The sequence below is a fragment of the Lytechinus variegatus genome, chromosome 19 (assembly GCF_018143015.1).
Source record: "Lytechinus variegatus isolate NC3 chromosome 19, Lvar_3.0, whole genome shotgun sequence".
Lineage (NCBI taxonomy): Eukaryota > Metazoa > Echinodermata > Echinoidea > Temnopleuroida > Toxopneustidae > Lytechinus > Lytechinus variegatus.
The window spans coordinates 444,356-463,957 of record NC_054758.1 but is presented as its reverse complement, the minus strand read 5'-3'; the positions used below and the strand labels follow the sequence as shown (position 1 = coordinate 463,957).

At 37.5% G+C, this 19,602-nt stretch overlaps 2 protein-coding genes across 2 annotated transcripts in view; both read left to right on the top strand.

Annotated features, from left to right (window-relative positions):
• Positions 1-1,010: 1,010 nt before the first annotated feature.
• LOC121405875 (F-actin-monooxygenase MICAL3-like) overlaps positions 1,011-19,602 on the top strand; it is a 138,731-nt gene continuing 120,139 nt past the window's right edge. Inside the window, exon 1 of the mRNA XM_041596861.1 lies at positions 1,011-1,110. The gene's annotated coding sequence lies outside the window, so the exon portion shown is untranslated. The remainder of the gene's footprint in view (positions 1,111-19,602) is intronic.
• LOC121405877 lies at positions 10,206-13,436 on the top strand. The gene is made up of 3 exons (XM_041596865.1): positions 10,206-11,151; positions 12,462-12,556; positions 13,246-13,436. The coding sequence occupies exons 1-2, from the start codon at positions 10,778-10,780 to the stop codon at positions 12,547-12,549; spliced, it is 462 nt and encodes a 153-aa protein (XP_041452799.1). The 5' UTR covers positions 10,206-10,777; the 3' UTR covers positions 12,550-12,556; positions 13,246-13,436.

Below are 19,602 nucleotides of genomic sequence, written 5' to 3'. Positions count from 1 at the left end.
ATCATTTATCATATGATCTCATGAAGGATGTCAGACTGACAATTAACGAGAAATCTTTCCAGCCTTGTAAGTCTGTTCGCAATCTTGGTATAACATTTGAGCCTTCTGCAAATCTCAGCCATCACGTCACCTTGGTCTGCAGAAACGTCAAGTTTCATCTTCGTAACCTCTGGAGAGTGAGACGTTTTATTGACAAGCAAACATGTCATGCTGCTGTCAGGGCTCTTGTTCTTTCCAGACTGGACTACTGCAATAGTCTCTTCAGCGTTCTTAGCCAGAAGGACTTAGACCGCGACTTCAGAGACTACAGAACTCTGCCGCTAGGCTTGTCTTCTCTGCTCCCCTTCGGACTCGTACAGAACCTCTCCGACTGGAACTCCATTGGTTGCCTGTGAGACAGAGGATAGCCTTCAAAATTTTGCTGCTAGTCTTCAAGTCGCTCAACCACAGAAGCCCGGAGTACATCGATAACATTCTCATTCGTCGTTCTCAAGTCCGTACTACTCGATCATCTTCGTCAATCTGGCTCACTCATCGCCTTTCCAAGAAACGTGCGGGTGAAACGTCCTTTCCTGTGATTGCTGCAAAACTATGGAATCATCTACCAGCTGCAGTGAAGATGGCCTCCTCTGTTGAACAATTCAAGAAGGCCATTAAATCCCATCTATTCTGCTAAGTGGACAATTAATTGCAAGGACTAAACTGATCATTCCGAGGTGTAGAACAGTTGTTTTAGTGGCCAAAGCAAATATGGAGTAGTGTGTGTGCAGCGCTTTGTAACCGAAAGGAAAAGGCGCTATATCAAATGACTTTTGGATTGGATTGGAGGAGAGAGATGGGATGGGAGGGAGAGAGATGGGATGGGAGGAGAGAGATGGGATGGTAGGAGAGAGATAAGATGGTAGGAGAGAGGGAGAGAATAGATCTGAGGATATTATTTATGCATGTAATGGTCAATCCCATCAAATTTTAGGGAATTGTATTTTCCTAGAAGAAGTCTAGCGCCCTCTTTCATCGAAACATTCGAATCTGGACTGATATCTGGAAGAGGCAGGATCAGAGAAGCTGGACAATTTGACAAAAGGTTGATTCCCTGATCAGGTTATCTTGGTAAGTGATGATGTTTAGTTTCGTAACGCATTTATCAATTTGATAGTATTGCTGGTTTCATGTTTTTAGCTTTTGACAAAGGAGGGCAAGGCTGCCAAAAGAGAGGCGATGACGATGCGATGCGAGGAGTCATCCGCAAGGCAAGGCCAAGGCCAAGGGGTTGGGCCCTATCCGCGGCCGCTTATCCAACCCTGCCCGCGCCGCGTCCGGCCCTGGCCCGAATGCCTTTGCATCTTTCTGAACGCGATCATTTGTGATTTTGATCTACGTGTGAGTGTCTTTTCGAATTTATTATATGTATTTGAAGATTGTTTAGTTGCGAAAGACATGAACATGATGAAAAGGTGGTTCCATTTGTAGGATGCGGATGGGGGTCAGGTATCCGGACAGTTCTTTTTTTTGAAACCTAGCCAGGCTTTTTTGTCTTTGGTTGGATTACACTAAAAATGTGAATTCAACTTGTAATCAGTTGTAAAGTTGTATATTGTTCTTTATAATATTTCCTAACATTTTGTACTAAAAATTTATGAAACTTCGCTTGTAATTTTTTACAAATGTCTTAGTTTCTAATATTGATCGTCCAGACACACAACAACTGGATACGGTACTGAGTGAATATACATGTAGCTACTTGGACCTGTATATTTGTGAGAATTCTGAAAAAGGAATGACTGCCATTAAAAAACAGAAAATGATTTAAAAATAAAAATCTCGGTCAAATGAAACATTTAATATTATTTTAATTCAACTGTTGTTGTTGTTGTTCGTTTAGGGCCTGTTTCACGCCCTAGTAGTCTCCTCGGTAGACACTTGGTGTTAGGAACTCAAAGGTAGAAAAAACTGCTAGGTAATTCAACTGTCCGTGAAGGATTTCATGATTGATGATATGATCATACAAAAATGTAACATTTATTTTCTTTTTCAGTCTTTGTGTTCCAAATTTTTCAGAAATAGTGGCAAGACTTCCATGTCCCCTCCACTAAAATTGAAAAAAAAATATGGAGATGGTTTATCAAGAATTATTGAACATTTGAGTTTTAGGAAGGAAAAGTTGGATAGTTGGGGAGGGCAGTCAAATGTAATGCTGTACACATGCATGACAAAATTATTTCCAAACACCCCTTTACAAGTTCTGTGTGCAAAATAATCCCCTAAAACAAGTTTATCGCTGGCTTTATTTAAAGAATTTGGCTTCTAAACAAGTTGTCTCCAGAAATTAACTTTTTTGGGAGAAAACATACCCTAAACATTTTTGGCTAGTTTAAAAAAAAAGCTTTGGAAAAAAAATATTCCCAAATATGTTTGACCTGTCGATTGACCATTGACCAGTCTCTTTCAAAATCACCTTTTTTCTTGGAAATCAGTGGTTTTGATACCCTTTTAAATGGCTCACGTCCAAAATTGAAAAAAATACCCCCTTAAACACGTTTCTTGGTCACGCATGTGTACAGCAATACATTTGACTGGCCCCCCGGCCTTACAAAGAGTTGCGATTGATCCAATCAACACGTATTGAAAGCCAGCAACGTCAACATCTAAAATGCATGTTTGTTCAAAATATTTTTAGATGTGATCTACATGTATAATCATCATTGTTTTCTTGAAAAATTAGGGTGCTTTTCTGACTTTGTTTACAAAGGATATTTTTGTTATGAGAATTTCCTGTCGAAAAAATTATGACATTAATGGATTTCCATACATTTGATGATTCTCATGTTGTTCTTCATGTCAATCTCCTCTTCTTCACCGCTTTCTCATAATTCTACCTCACTTAATTTTCTCTCTGTGTTTAAGTCCTAAGCGTCCTGTGTCATGTGAAATCGAGTTTTATTCCTCCCTGAACATGTGGAATTAACATTGTTTAACATATGGTTCAGTCAAGTTCTATTGTTGTCAATTCTGTAAAAATTGGAAAATTGTGTAATTCAAACAATAAAAAAACAAAAGAAATAGTGAGTGATGGACATCATCAACTCTCTCATTTGCATATCACTATTAAAGTTGTGCATAACTCTTTTGAGAAAAATAAGCTAAACTTTAAAATGTCATAACTTTCTTATTTTACATCCAATTTTGAAGAAATTTTCAGCATTATGCTTGTCTGTATTTCTCTATTGATTCATATCAACATTTTCTGGGGTGGACTTGACCTTTAAAAACCTGTTTCTTTCAATTGGTGTGATTATTACCTGATTGCTAAGAAAGCATTAAAGTGATTGGTTAACATTGGTTTGACTTTAAAAAATCTGAGCTAGAAGGTCACTCTTGTCACCTGTGTCTGTGATATGTTCCAAAAATGAAGCCCAGAAAAAATTGCGTTCGAAAATGATTATTTAGTGCTTCAAAAATTGAAATATAAAGTGACCGGAAACACCATCTTAATTTCGTCCCATACACTTATGTGTACTATTTAGGTGTCTATAAGACGCCTATTTACAAAATCGGGGCTTGCCTTGTAGTTTTAGCTTTTCATTCTTAATAATGGTTGTTTTCAGGGTTTATTAGTTCTAATACATGTACATGCACTTGTACACATGTTTCATCTTGGTTTGAGAATTTTTTAATCGGCTGCTCACAAAGTTAAACAATACCTTTAATGCTTGTAAACAAGCAACCAGAGGACCGACGGCTTTGTCCTCTCCGACAGACCTGTTAATGAGGATAAATGCCTTTAATATGGAGCGTTGTGTCCCAGTGTATTAGTCTTTGGACTTTGAAACAGAGGGTCGTGGGTTCGAATCCCAGCCATTGCATAATTTCCTTCAGCAGGAAATTTATCCACATTGTGCTGCACTCGACCCAGGTGAGGTGAATGGGTAACTGGTAGGACTTATTCATTGAACGCTTTAGCGCCTATTGATATGGCGTCTTTATAGTTACAACCGGGGTAATAATAAGATACCAAGTATCAAAGCGCAGAACTGCGCTATATAAATGGACATATTATTACATGTATTACCAAAGGGCACTAGCGCACCAAGTGGGAATCTCCCGGGTCACCGGAATCCGAAACCCCCTCTCTACTGACTGAGCGATCACGTCTCCCAATATTGAGTGGTCAATCAAAGGCCTACATACAAAGTCAGTCTTTCTACTACCGGTACTACATGTACATGTATGAAGCAAATTACATGTACTGTAGCTGAATTCAATGTTAGTCACCCATACGACCATTACATGCCACCATGCACAGGAAAATCAAGGCACGATGCATGCAAATCTCTCTCTTGCTGATTCCTCCACTTTTTGGGAGATTCCTGGAGTCCAGATGGAACACTTTCATGGGATTGCACGAAATTAGATACTGTACTTCGATGAAATCCATTTAATCAAATTGTTCTATTTCACTTTAATACTGAATGATTTTTGGACTTGACATTTTAATTGATATTTTTCCTTGCAGTTGATGGCTGTACCCCTCCATGTACATGTATGGAGGGAGCGCGATTTATATTCATATCAAAGACACTACAAGGTAAAAGAGTAGGCACTTTTACACACAAATCGATCCAAAGCGTTACGGGAAGTCAGCAAAGTGTTCAGTCTTTTCTTTGTATAGACTTTGGTTGACCGTTTTTTTTTACAAACAAACCAAGGCTCGCACTGCTGGTTTCGTTCAAAGCACGTAGAATTTTTTATAATTTTTGTCTCACCTGCGAAGCAGAGTGAGACTATAGGCGCCGCTTTTCCGACGGCGGCGGCGGCGGCGTCAACATCAAATCTTAACCTGAGGTTAAGTTTTTGAAATGACATCATAACTTAGAAAGTATATGGTTCTAGTTCATGAAACTTGGCCATAAGGTTAATCAAGTATTACTGAACATCCTATTAAAATTTCATGTCACATGACCAAGGTCAAAGGTCATTTAGGGTCAATGAACTTAGACCATGTTGGAGTCCCTGAATCAACATCGAAATCTTAACCTGAGGTTAAGTTTTTGAAATGTCATCATAACTTAGAAAATATATAGACCTAGTTCATGAAACTTGGACATAAGGTTAATCAAGTATCACTGAACATCCTGCATGAGTTTCACGTCACATGACCAAGATCAAAGGTCATTTAGGGTCAATGAACTTTGGCCGAATTGGGGATATCTGTTGAATTCCCATCATAACTTTGAAAGTTTATGGATCTGATTCATGAAACTTGGACATAATAGTAATCAAGCATCACTGAATATTTTGTGCAAGTTTCAGGTCTCATGATTAAGGTCAAAGGTCATTTAGGGTCAATGAACTTTGGCTGAATCGGGGGTATCTGTAGAATTACCATCATAACTTTGAAAGTTTATTAGTCTAGTTCATTAAACTTGGACATATGAGTAATCAAATATCACTGAACATCCTGTGCGCGTTTCAGGTCACATGACCAAGGTCAAAGGTCAATGAACTTTGGCCAAATTGGGTGTATCTGTTGAATTACCATCAAAACTTTGAAAGTTTATGGATCTGATTCATGAAACTTGTACATAAGAGTAATCAAGTATCACTGTACATCCTGTGCAAGTTTCAGGTCACATGATCAAGGTCAAAGGTCATGTAAGGTCAATGAACTTTGGCCATGTTGGGGTTTTTTGTTGAATAACCATCATATCTCTGTAAGTTTATTGGTCTAGTTCATAAAAAGTGGACATAAGAGTAACCATGTATCACTGAACATCTTGTGCGAGTTAGAGTAGTATTCAAAGTCAGCACTGCTGCTATATTGAACCGCGTGATGCAGGTGAGACGGCCAGAGGCATTCCACTTGTTGTTAATTTGTCGTCGCTTTGAATGACTTCAAAAAAAGTGTTATCAGTAATAATAATATAAAAGTATGTTTTGGAGGTATTGCATCTAATGATGTCCATATTTTATCAAACAATCATAAGAATTTCACATACAATGAATTAAGAGACAGTTTTAAAACTAATGTTGAGCTGAATCAAGGTTTAGCGCCACCACTAAGTCTAACACAACGGAAAGAGCCCCGGTGAGAAGCAAAAATGAGTTTCGGCAAACATTACTTCTGTTATGAAGGGATGTTTACCGACTTCTAATAAATTAACTGTCATCACGTTTGTATTGCGAGGTGTATACATGTACATGTGTTAGTGAATTCAAGTCTCCTTTTCTCCAAATTATATTTCAAGCCAGGTCTGATATATGAGACTGGTGGACAAACACACTTCTCAACCACTGGATGACCCTGAAATGAACCGTTTTATACCCTCAGACCAATGAGACAATGAACCCTACCAGTCTACTCACACTAAAGGTCATTTGAGGTCACCAAACAGAAGAGACTTTTCACCAACTCTGTCCCTCACAAACCAGAAATAATTTACAAGTATTCTCTGATCTACATGTATGTAACAAATAGAGGTATTCTGTCAGCCAGTATCAAAGTTTATTAATTACGTGAAATATCCTTAAAAAAAGCCTACTATTAAAAAATTACTCTGAGACCAACTAAAAACCTAAAAATAATTGGTACATGTACATGTATTTCTGATCTGGAAATTTACCCCAATCTGAAAATATCAAGCATTTTTGACCCATTTTATGTGAAAGCAAATACATGTAAACCAGTATCCATGAAAGTACCAGCTTGATTATATTCTTAAAAATTATGAGAACTTTCATAAGGTCGCATTTCATAAGTTGGGTATGCAAAAAGGGTGGCGTATGAACAATTTTCCACACGGTGCCATGGATAAATTGTTGCTACATCACAGCATCTTGACCAAATTTATTGAGTAATATCTCATTTTGAAGCTAGAACTATAGGCTAAATATATTACTATGAATTAGATCAATACAATATCAGGAACAAAAACTATAGCACATTAAGTTTGAAGTAACAGGGGTGGCGGAGCCGGTGGATGCGGAGCCGGTGGATGCGGTAAATGATAAAATATTAATTAAACCTAATTAACAACTTACTATAATATGTAATATGACTGATATCCTCATATTTCTGGGCGTTTTAAAGCAGGGAACAACTAAATGTCATAAAATTTGACAATTTTGAAAATATGCAGCAATGGAATACATGTGTATGTCAGCTCTGATCTGCAACCTTATCAATTAGTAAACCGGAGAGATTTGGTTAATTATCTAATTTGTAATCTTAATTTTTAGTACAATTGCAATTGTATCATTGCAACAAACATTTCTACACATGATGTTGTCATTTTGCCAAGCATACAAATACAGTGACAGGTATTTGGGGGGCAAAAATGTGAAATTAAATACTGTTAATTAATTAGTATAATTAATATGCATAAAATAATAGATAATTATTCGATTTTTGGTACAGATTTAATCACTGATGTTTCAAGATTATAACTGCAAAATACTAGGGTGATCCAATGTTGCATTAACTTTTGACACCATTTTATGTGCAGCAGGTCCAATTTGAGAAAAACACATTTCAAAATTCACATTTACATTGACATCCATGTAATAATTAGCTGTTAATTAGTCATTTTAAGGAAAAATAACGGTATTCGAGACTTAAAACTTTTTCATTATTTAGAGAATGGTAATAGCTATAACATATCAAAAAATAAATTTTTTGACCATTTTTACCCTGTTCGCGAAATTGGACCACCTTATGACATGAGACCATAAGGATTTTTTTTTGCAAGTTAAATGGGAATTTTTGCAGCGTGATCCAAAACTTTCCAATGAATATACAGTGGGTGATTTCAAGTTCGGTGTTGGCCTTGGTGTTGGTGTTAGTGTTGAAATTTTGATCGCTTCCCCTAGCTCCAAAACTTATTCAGAGTTTGTAAAACTGATCCAGATCACATCATTGACATCTCAACAACTAGTGAGTGACTTGTCGGGACCATCCTCATTTTATGTTTGGTGTTATAATTGTGTAAAAAATGACCCAACACCAACACCAAAAGGTCAACACTGAACTTGAAATCACCCAGTGTATTCAGCGCTGGCACTTGGCTCGCAAGGAATTTTGAATTATGCACCTCTTCCACTTTTCAGCCAGATTTTGCCATACTTGCTTGTATACAAAGGCCTACAGGCTACAGCTACAGGTACATGAAACTTCAAGAACATATCATGAAAGTGTTTCAGGCCAAAAGGTCTGGGACCCATCTTACAAAGAGTTACGTTTGATCCAATCAATCGTAAATACATGATCCACCAGTGATATTTTTTTCTACAGGAAATTTGCAAATCGTCCTTTGTTAACAAAGAAAAACATACCAAATTGTCAAGAAATCAATGATTTTATGGATATACTTTCATATCTAGATTTTTTTTGGAACAAACATGCATTTTATATGTTTGCTGGCTTTCCATAGTTGTGATTTATCGGATCAATTGCAACTCTTTGTAAGACAGGCCCTGGGGCCCGTTTCATAAAACTTTTGACTTGCAACTGTAACATCTCCCATATCTATGGCAAATCTTGTTATTGCAATGACAACTTGTCATAGTTGCAAATATCCGTTTCATAAAAGCAATGACAAATTGTTATCGTAAATAAAAATAATTAAATGAAAAATAGTTCGTGAACGAGCCTGATATGCAGCTAACAGCCGGTTTTTTTCTTCACACACGTCGTCTGCGAGAAAATTTTGATGGTGACAGAATTTACGGAAAATTTGAATCGGAGATGTAAGTACTTTCTACTTATCGTATTTATATAATTATTACATCATTTGATAAAGTAATAAATAAATCACTTCCGAAAGAATGACATTGATAATACATGTCATATTTCCATCGTTTTCTACGAGGTAAACATGCATTTTGCCCGGGGATATCGTGGAGGTATCATCGAGATGCCGAGTGCTCGCTATCCCGGAGCTTCGGCGTAGTACACGGCAGTAGTGTTGATGTGTGTGGGGTGGAGCTCGAATGAGCGGCGTTGCGACTGTCTTGAGTTGCATCTGTCTTTCTTTCTGACTTTAGTCTTTAATTACCTAATTCAGTGCGATATGTGAACAGCTGTGTGAGAGTGAGCCTTTTTTTGTGGCTTGGGTTGTTGTGGGTGACAAAAATACAGTCAAGTCTCGAGAATCATGAATGGGTTAATACTAGATTGATGTTCACGCTCATGTTTGGCCTCGGCTTGGGGCATGTTTTTTTTTTTTAAGTTGAGGGGGCAGGGGGGGGGGGGAGGTTAACTTACACAAATATTGTACTCAAGCTCTGTAACTGTGAGGGGTTGTTTTTCTTATAGTTTTCAGGGGGGGGGGCTTGCGAGTATAAAAAGTTTGGTGGCCAGACAGTAATAAAAAAAAGGCAAAATTAATTTTTTTTAAAGCTGTGAGTTAGCAAAAATTTGACCGGCAGGAAGTTGGTTGGATATTCGATATTCAAACTGTGAAGTTGGTTTGATATTCAGGTTCGATATTCAAACGCGTGTGAAGTTGGACGGATATTCAATATTCGATATTTAAAAATTAGGGGTTTTGAAAGCTAGCTAGGGGGTTTAAAAGGTGCAGCACGTCTCGGGCAACCATAAAATCACTGGCTTGCCCTAATACGAGGACTTTCAGGGGACAAAAGTCAGTGAATAAAAAGGTATGAAATTTTTTTAAATTTTATTTGAGAGAGGCCTAAAGGGTATTCCGACAGCCTAGCCGGGGTAATCACGTGTCCTAACTTGTAGAACTCGACTCGGGCAACAAGATAAGCCCTAACTTGACCCGGCGCATGCACATTTAGGGGGCTCAAATTAACAAAATTATAGGGAATAAAGGGCTACTTAGAGCATTTTTTAAATTAAAAAGAGTATTTTTTTCAAGGGGCCCCCAGGGATATCCCGACGGCCTAGCCAGGGTAACCACCTAGCCTAACTTGTAGAATTCGACTCGGGCAACAAGATAAGCACTAGCTTGACCAGGCGCATGCACATTTAGGGCTCAAAGTAACAAAAATGAAGGGAATAAAGGGCTATTTAGAGCATTATTTGCATGTTTTTTGTTAAATTCAATTGACCATTGACCCCGGATCCCCAAGAAAAAAAAAATGAATAAATGAAATAAAAAAATTGAAAAATAAATAGAATAACTAAAAAAAACAGGCAAAATATGCATATTACCGGTATATATAATCTATAGAGGGGGGGTGGAATCTAGATCTAATAATAATGTGTGCATTAGAAATTTCACATGGCGTTTATGATAGACACAATTTATGTGCTGGAAATGACCGCATTTGTCAGGCCTCGGAGCTGAGACATCAAGATAGAGCGACTGAGACCAAGACATCAGGCTTCGAGGATGCAAATTCTGGTCCCGAGGCCAGCCTCGGTATACAACACTGAATATAGAATCAACATGCACTCTATACCCTACAAGATTGATAACAAAGACATATATGTGTTTCAACAAGAAATTGGTCAATGTATATCTGAATGGGGTATTGTACAGTACGATTGATCAACCAATGATACGAGTTGTGTTCTGATATTTAAATCCATGTTCCTCTTTGACCAATGTTGTCAAATAAAAACCTTGCTTTGAGCATAACATCCTCAAGGTGGTCTGAAATTCTATTAGAAGGTACATGTACTCTTCTGTGGAATTTCATTTTATGCTTTGACTGCTATATCTACAAGTTTTATTATCAATATACTAGTGTTCTGAAGTTGATGTGTTTATAATCAAATGTTTTCATGTTTATTCTACTTAAAACATAATAGATGGAGACCAGCAGCGTGGCAGCAGGAGCAAATTTTGGCCGTGATGAGGCGTATACCACCATCAACAATGCTGCAATTGCAGTCACTACCACCACTGCTGCCACCACTATCAGTGCTGCTGATGCCACCACCACCAAGTCTGCTTCTGCCACTGCCATCACCATTGCCACCGCCACTACCAAGACCACTCCTGACACAAAGCCCCCAAGTCCTCAACTGACCAGATATTGCAGCTGGAGAAGGATAGACCAGGAACTTCAAAGCCAGGGCTTGTTGGTCTCCTACAATAAGAAAAATGCCAAGGGCCCATCTAATGAACTTGTAGAATATTTGGCCACAGTTGTAGAAATGCAGAGACTAACATACTGCCACAGGTAAAAATCAATTTTAGATATGGTGGATAGTCTTTGAAATATGGGTTGCAGAATGAATATCAGTAAAATCCATCATGATGTGCAATCTGATTTAACCCTAAAACGGCGGTGGGGGCCCAAAAATTTTCATGTTAAATCCACAACATGAAAGATGGTGCCGCGTCATTATATGCCTTTTTTTTTAAAGATTCATGAGTTTTCAGACAAAATTTGTGACACCTGGGTACCCGGTTCTGAAATTACGCAACATCATGTAAGTACACATGTCAGAATTGCTTTAAAATGTGATTTCATGAACAAATCCAATGCAAAATCTGTTTCTAGCTAAAATTCATAATTGCATCATACTGGTTAATATTTATTTTACTGATTAAAATCAATTAATTTCATGGTGCTTATGATCAGAAAATTTTGTCAACAATATAAAAAACAAAGAAATACTTCAGAAAGGAAAAAAAAATACAGATGAAAGGGATTTGATTTTTATGTGTCTGAACAAAAAAAAACTTTAAGGGATTTGTATATAGATTTCCAGCCAACTTCTAATTTCATGCATGATTTAGTAAAATATATTTATTAAAAATAAATTTAAATAATTCTAGAATGATCAAATATACAATTTTTTCATCTGTGGCAGGCATTTTGCATTTCTTCACAATTGCACAATTAACGGTCGATCTTGAGGGCCCCCACCCCCCTTCCGCCAATCTTTCCTGCCTCAAAAATACCCTTGCAGTCTTATTAGGGTTAGATTATGTTTACATTAAGCAAACATAAAATTCCTACAATGGATTTCAGTGGCGTAATGAGCCAAATATTTTGAGAGGGCTAAATATGGCGGATGGAACAAAAGTTCTCCAAAGATGTGAGAGAGCAAAATTTTGGAACTTTTTAATACAGAAATCAAATATTTGGAAAGATTTTGATGTAATAATATTCAGTAAATACTTCTCTATTTTACCCTTTCCCGTTCCCTTTCTTATTCTCCTTTTTTTTTCTTGGTCGTGAAACAGGGGGGGCATGGCCCCCATCTATACGCCAGTGAAGGATTTAATACTTTTTGCATGTACGATGACGATGCTCGCTCTCCCCCTCACCCATCCTCACTATGTGTATATGTGTGTGCAAGATAAATTATGAGGAATAATTGCATGAAGTGACGTTTCTCAACCAGAGATTCCTTATATATTATTTACTGTTGCATGTTTGCATTTTTGTTCATATTAACCCATCTTGACCCCTTTACCCCCCCCCCCCTGACAAAAACCTACTTTTTGAAAATTTCAATTTAATTTATTCCTTTAGGTGAGGCTTTGTCCGCAGTTCCGGAAAGACAAGCCATGCCAAAATCAACGAGTGAAGGGTTTGGAGCGCCAGGCAAAGAGCCTAGAAATGTGATTTAACCGTAAGTTAAACTTATTTATAATTCTGATTCATTTTGGCATAGGAAGTAAGTCACATAACAATTTGAATGATTTTTGTCTTCTTGATTTGCTCTTTGTCAAGAATCCAAATTTTAGAATTAAACTCTAAGTTTGAGGTGTTGATGAAATTTTTTTCAGCTGCAAAAGTAACAAACCAATATCAATCATTGGTAGATAATGTGACTTGCATTCTCTTGCCAAATTGGTACATGTACATGAATATTCTGCATTTCTATAATGATTGACCCCCACCACTACCACCTATAAAGATGCAACATGTCAAATTACTGTCAAACTCACTTCATGTTTTTAATTATTAATATTCCAGTAAAGGAGTAAAAGGACTCAGAAAGATTACCGAAGAAGCTCACAGAATTTTTTTTTTCTGGTAGACCCTTTACATTCATTTGATGAATTGAGTTCATACAAAATCAACTGAATATAATGAGTACAAAATCCTGTTAATACATCTTACTAGATGAGGCTATTCTAGTAAGTCATCCGGGGGGGGGGGGGGGGGTGCCTGAGGATCTTGTCCATTTGGATAAATCTTGCAAAGTATCAAAAGGTGCCTTCACCCCCCACTCTATTAAGGGTTAACAATGAAAGTGAAATTAGGAATAACTTTAGTATCTTGCTTTCATGCATTATAAATTAATTACTATTTCAGGTACTTCAATCACATGAACAGTAGCAGGAGCAAAAACAGCAGCAAACACACAGGAGATGTAACGACTACATTGACCAATACCAACAACTACAGCAGCATCAACAATATCTGCAAAAACCACACTGGCAACCTCAACAACATCAAGATGTTCAACAACCACTTCGGGAATTCAACAAACACATCAGCAGAAACCAACAGCAGCAAAAACAGCACTTATGAAATGAATCTTATTGAAACTCAAAAGCCAATGGCGCAACATCTTTTACAAAATGAGACATCATTTATTCATTCTTTTACAGGATAAAGAAAAGCTTTTTTGAAAGAGTAATTTTGCAGGAACACAATGGATGTTCCTATGTATCTATTTATTGAAATAAATTTTACTTTAAAAAGAAAGAATGATGATTCAATAAATATCTACTTTTTATTTGTCAATGAGTAAAAATACCTGTATTTTCTATTTAGAATGACAAAAAGCAATTTATCAAATCAAAATCATCAAAAAATTGAGCAATATGGCTGTTAGGCCCTCCAAATTGTTGATATTTTGATGAAAAGCTGTTTCTGCTGCAATATTTGATGCAACTCAAATAGTTGCGTCAAATATTGTGGCAGAAATTGTCATTTGCCGCTGAAAGTATCTGCGGCAAATATTTGACGCAGCTCAAATAGCTGCGTCAAATATTGCCGCAGAAATTGTCATTTGCCGCTGAAAGTATCTGCGGCAAAGTTTTATGAAACGGAAACTTGCCGCTGTTTTGAGATTTGCCGCAGAAACACAGATTTGCCGCTGAAAATGGGAGTTGCCGCTGCGGCAAATGTTTTATGAAACGGGCCCCTGGTTTGGGTAGAGCTCTGATAAAGGTATTTTGGTGATCAATCTGGTCTGGGAGCACCTACTGTGTACTATAAAGCAATGAAAATCTGCTTTACAAATATAATGCGAACATGTTTGCTGCATGGTGGTATATAACATTTTTGATATGTAGAGGATAATTATACAGGGAATAATTTTGCTTTACACATTTGACTAGAATTTTTAGTCATAAGAGCAAAGCTCTCAACTGCATGTATAAAAGTAATGTACAGTCCTATGTGAAAATATGCTATACAAAATGCATAGCAGTCTTTCAAAAATGTGGAGTAAATGGCGATGCGATTCCAGGAAAATTATTCCGTGCACATAGTGATTGAAGGTATTCAATGTACAGTATATACCGTACATACATGTACATGCACAGTAGGTCTATATACATGTACATGCTGTTAGGGTAATTGGCGCACATACTAGGATAGTTGAATTTATAGGCCTCTAGAACAAACACATGGGATAGCAATATTTCTCACTTAAAATATATGTATATACTGTTTTTTATTGGAATTATAATATAAGCCCGGGGGGGGGGGGGGGGGGCCACTTACATTGACAAACTGTGGATACCATGCGCGACCAAAAAACCACGTAAAATTAAAGGATGTCTTTTTCACGATAGGGCACGTACGTAACGTGATAAGGGTGTCAAAAACACAAAAATACTGAAAAAGGGTATCTATTTCGCTAGGAAAATTACGTGTTTAGGGTCGAATTTGCGGGGATGATGAAACAAAATTAAAATGTTTTATAAAGGATGTCCTTTTTGCCTTAACACTTCGTGTTTAGAGTCCGATTTGCGCGAGGTTTAGAAGGTGGGGCCGTACTAAACCAAATAAGGTAAAGCCGACGACCGAAGGACCCGTAACAATAAAACATTCCTGTACTTGTTTAGGGGTTAATTTCAAGGAATATTTGCCAAGAGTTTCCTTTTGATTTTAATACTTGTTAAGGGTAGGGTTTCACATGCCAATACTTGTTAAGGGGTTCATTTTCAGAATATGGAAATTACGTGTTTAGGGTGCTTTTCGAGACCCCATGGTCGCGCATGGTATCCACTCGTGAATGGAAGTGGCCCCCCGATTATAAGTTGTATTACCATTCCCACCCCCCCAAAAAGAACGAACAGTTGATTTTTTTTGTTTATACATGTGTATTGCTGTTTGGAAAGATGTAAAGCAAACCCAGTATGATAAAGCAAATAATGGGGAGAGAAGGAAGACCACATTGCTTGCAATGAAACCTGTCGGTGTGACTACCCAATTTCCCCAAAATACTGAAAAAAAAAGAAGATCATACAACATGCTTTACATGTTTATAGCACATATCACTGCTAAATGCGTCCCTACTAATTGGATATTATTACCCTGGCTTAAAGGGGAAGTTCACCCTGAAGAAATCTTTGTTTTAAAAATAGGAGAAAAATAGTTAAAAAAATATTGATCAAGGTTTGAGGGAAATCCGTTAAAGAGTAAGAAAGTTATTAGAGATCAAGGTTTTGGATTTATGATGTCATAAATGAGCAGCTGCCCCATGTGTTATGTAATATGAAATGAATTTCAAATTTTATATTATTCCTGATGACTTAATTTTGTTTTCTACTCATGACCAGTTGTGAAATGATTTGTCTATTGATTAGGGCTGGGACTAAAACCCGGTACCCGGGTCCCGCCCGGAAGCGTCGGGTACCCGGTAGAAAAATCAATACCCGATACCCGAAAATTGCTCACCAGTATAACGTACATTTGATTTGTATTGCGTAGTGTAAGACATGATTGTAAACTCATCACAAAAGTACACACAGTCTCATTCTGAATCTCACCAATTACCCTCGAAATATCCTTAAATATACTAGTTTTTCAAGTGATGACGATGTGACTGAGATCGTTCAATCGTCGCCATGTTTCTTTTGCAGCGCAGTGACGTCATCCAGCCACTGCGACGCAAGCCAATTTATGAATGAAAATATAGTAAGCATGCGCCTGGCAAGCCTCAGCCCCACGCAGTATTCCGTCAAAAAAAGTCTGCAATACTGTGTCACCCGTACCAAAATCGACCTAGAATTCCACTTTCCTTTATTTCATATGGATTATGAAAGGTATTCTCAGAGGATCTGTTTTCTCTCACCGATACCACACAAGTAAGCAAATTTTATTACTTCTTGCTTTTCCGTCAAAATCTTACGAAGTAGCGTCGATGTTGCATCGTGTTTGTGAGTTTGTAGAATCTACCGCTACGTGAACAAATTCAATTGATTTCCGGGTTTCGGAGCATACGAGGCGCCAGCCAATCACGTTCTTGATACCATTTTCAGTTTATCATAAACCGAAAATGGTAACACGATCGTGATTGGCTGGCGCATTCGACGCTCCGAAACCCGGAAATCAATTGACTTTGTTCACGTAGCGATAGATTCTAGAAATTCACGAACACGATGTAATATCGACGCTACTTCGTAAGATTTTGACGGAAAAGCAAGAAGTAATAAAAATTTGCTTACCAGTGCGGTATCGGTGGGAAAACAGATCCTCTGAGAATACCTTTCATAATTCATATGAAATAAAGGAAAGTGGAATTCTAGGTCGATTTTGGTACGAGGTGACACAGTATTGCAGACTTGTTTTGACGGAATACTGCGTGGGACTGAGGCTTGCAATGCGCATGCTTACTATATTTTCATTCATAAATTGGCTTGCGTCGCAGTGGCTGGATGACGTCACCTATGGTTTTTCCACCAGTCATATTTCGAGCGACATGAATTAAATTAGGGTACCCGGGTACCCGCCCGAAAATTACCACGGGTACCCGAAAAGAAAAAAACCCGAAAGTCCCAGGCCTACTATTGATATACAAACGGTACAGTGAAAACCATTTTCAATTTTCTGAGAAAATGACATTTCATTGATTTTTTACCATTCGCTATGTAAGAATGCTGCTTGCATATGACGTCACAAATCAAATAATTGAAATTCTAATAACTTTTTAATTATTTGATGAATTTTTCTCAAACCTTCAGCAATATTTTTTATTATTTTTTCTGCTATTTTTGCGATAAACTTTTTGTCAGGGTGAACTTCTCCTCTAAGCCTCGCAGCCTTTTACAGCGAGCTGGCATTTCAAGGAGTGCATGGATGCACGGTACCCATTTACCTCTCCTGGTTCGAGTGCAGCACAATGTGAATAAATTTCTTGCTGAAGGAAAATACGCCATGGCTGGGATTCGAACCCACGACCCTCTGTTTCAATGTCCTAAGACCAATCCACTAGTCCACAAATTGGACTTTATTTTTTGGTGACAGGTGAAGTATAATTTACAATTCATAATGTAGGCCTACATGCAATATGCCTTCTTAAAAAAATAGTGAAATCAGTCAGGGGCAGATAGAGGATTTTCCAAAAGGGGGGGGGGGGGCAAATTTTTTAAAGAAAATGTTGATAAGCCAAACCCCAAAACAGGTTTTCAACCTCACATTAAGGATATTTTGTATGGATCCAAAAAAAATTGACAAAAAAAGGTTTTCAACCACAAATTTAAGAGGTTTCGTACCAGAAAAATATTGACAAGCAAATGGCATTGAATTTTTTACATTTTAATTTTGCTTCTCAAAATGGGGGCACATGCCCCCTGTGCCCCCCTGGATCCGCGCCTGAAATCAGTCACTATACACGTACGTGAATCCCTCCAACTCAGTGTAAAAAGTGGGCGGAGCTAAATCGGATTTTCGCGCCTAGCAACCCGTTAGCAACGCATGTAAGCATCGTTCTGCTCACTCTCCATAATGTCTGCGATATTAAAATCCTAAAAACCAATAGAATCGTTAAAATTTAGTAAGGCTATGAATGTTTATAATTTACATTGACTATCGGTGTACAAACTCATACCGAATTTACCAGCAAGTGACGGTTATATTACGAATTATCAGCAATTTTAATGAGTGATACAAAGTGCCAAAATTTATGAGAATATAGTGTAAATTTTGTATAGCATTTCAAAATCCTTAATTTAAATATTTTCATAATTTTTCATTGCTTTAAAAAACATCTTATCACATTTAGTATAATTTTCCCGAACTGATAACGTTGATAATATTACTGTTTCTCTGCTTTATGAGGAAATGGCAGGCCTTCAAAATCAGGTTAATTTTTGTTATATTTCTAAAAGAAAATTGTTAGATTCGAACTCCTATACCAACTGTTTGCCAGAAGGAGGGTTATCATCTCATAATGTTGTGTAAATGATACATTAAAATATATTTAGGAGTGTAGTAATCCATGTTAGATAACATTTTTTAGGATGAGTTTCGTAATGAAGAGAAAAATCAAGTTCATTCTTAGCACGCGAGCCGCAGAACGATAATTTTTTAGCGCGCGCAGACATGGCTGATCCCCTGGTGTGTCGCGCGGGATTATCTAGTCCCATACTGGTGTCGGGTGGTATATTCCACGTACCTTGTCCCCTTGCAGTGACCACTGTAGAGTTATATAGTGCTTCATTTTGATACTCAATCTGTGAAATACCGATATCGAAAAATGCTCGGAATATACCTGACACATATTAATGATTTCATTTTCGAGAATTATTATTTCTTTCCTGCATGAATTACAAAACGTCAATCTATAGGTCAAGAATCATGATAGAAATTGTCAAGATTTGGAAAATATCATGTTAAGTTTGCCCAATGTCATCAGTATCTCACTGTATGTTAAACAGAAAATATAGAACAACTGTATTTTTTGTAAATTCCACGGCCGCCTCATGAACTTAAAGAGATGGTATATACAGAAGAAGAGGAAGGGCCGGGAGCCGGGTTCAGGTGTCTCAAGCGGATCGGGAGAAAGGGGGGGTCCTTTTCCCACTCTCTTTCAAATAACCTTATTTTCTAATATTAATTCCTGTTGTTTATCGTGGAATTTTACCTTTTATCATAATTATAATTCTATACAATATGAGGATCCTACTATAAGTTTTCAAGCTGTCCTGTTCAAGATTACTGATTTTTTTCTGCGGGTCCCATTAGCCCCTTTTTCATCAATCATCTTCTCGGTGTCTCTGCTACCAAGATTGACTAGGGAGTGGAGGGAGGGGGGGGGGGGGGCGGGCATAAGTTATCATCACTCACTTTCGCCCCAGACAAGTGCCTGTTTGATATATTTTATTGCAAGAGCTTCTCTTTTCCTCCTATCTCCCTGTTCTCTCTTTTTTTTTGTTTTTGTGTTTGTGACATTTTATATCTCAAAGATCAGCTCTCCCAATCTAAATTTCAACCGTCTCATATTATTCCTTCCCTTCTGTTATGGTCAAGCTCTCCTCCAATAAAACTAACCTATTAATATTTGCCCCTCTTATTTCTACCGGCCTGCAATCTCATGTTGGTCCTTTTCAGTATCCCTCATCGACCCCTCCCCATTGCAACTCACCATGATTTTAAGTCATTATCACGAGAGCATGGATAGGAATATTGCAGATCTATGAATTGCTATTACTT

What these genes read in the sequence shown, in the direction of transcription:
- LOC121405877 (XM_041596865.1), top strand. Translation starts at nt 10,778, where the DNA reads ATGGAGACCAGCAGCGTGGCAGCAGGAGCAAATTTTGGCCGTGATGAG. An exon ending in AGACTAACATACTGCCACAG is followed by an intron (nt 11,152 to 12,461) that starts GTAAAAATCAAT and finishes CCTTTAGGTGAG; the next exon opens with GCTTTGTCCGCAGTTCCGGA.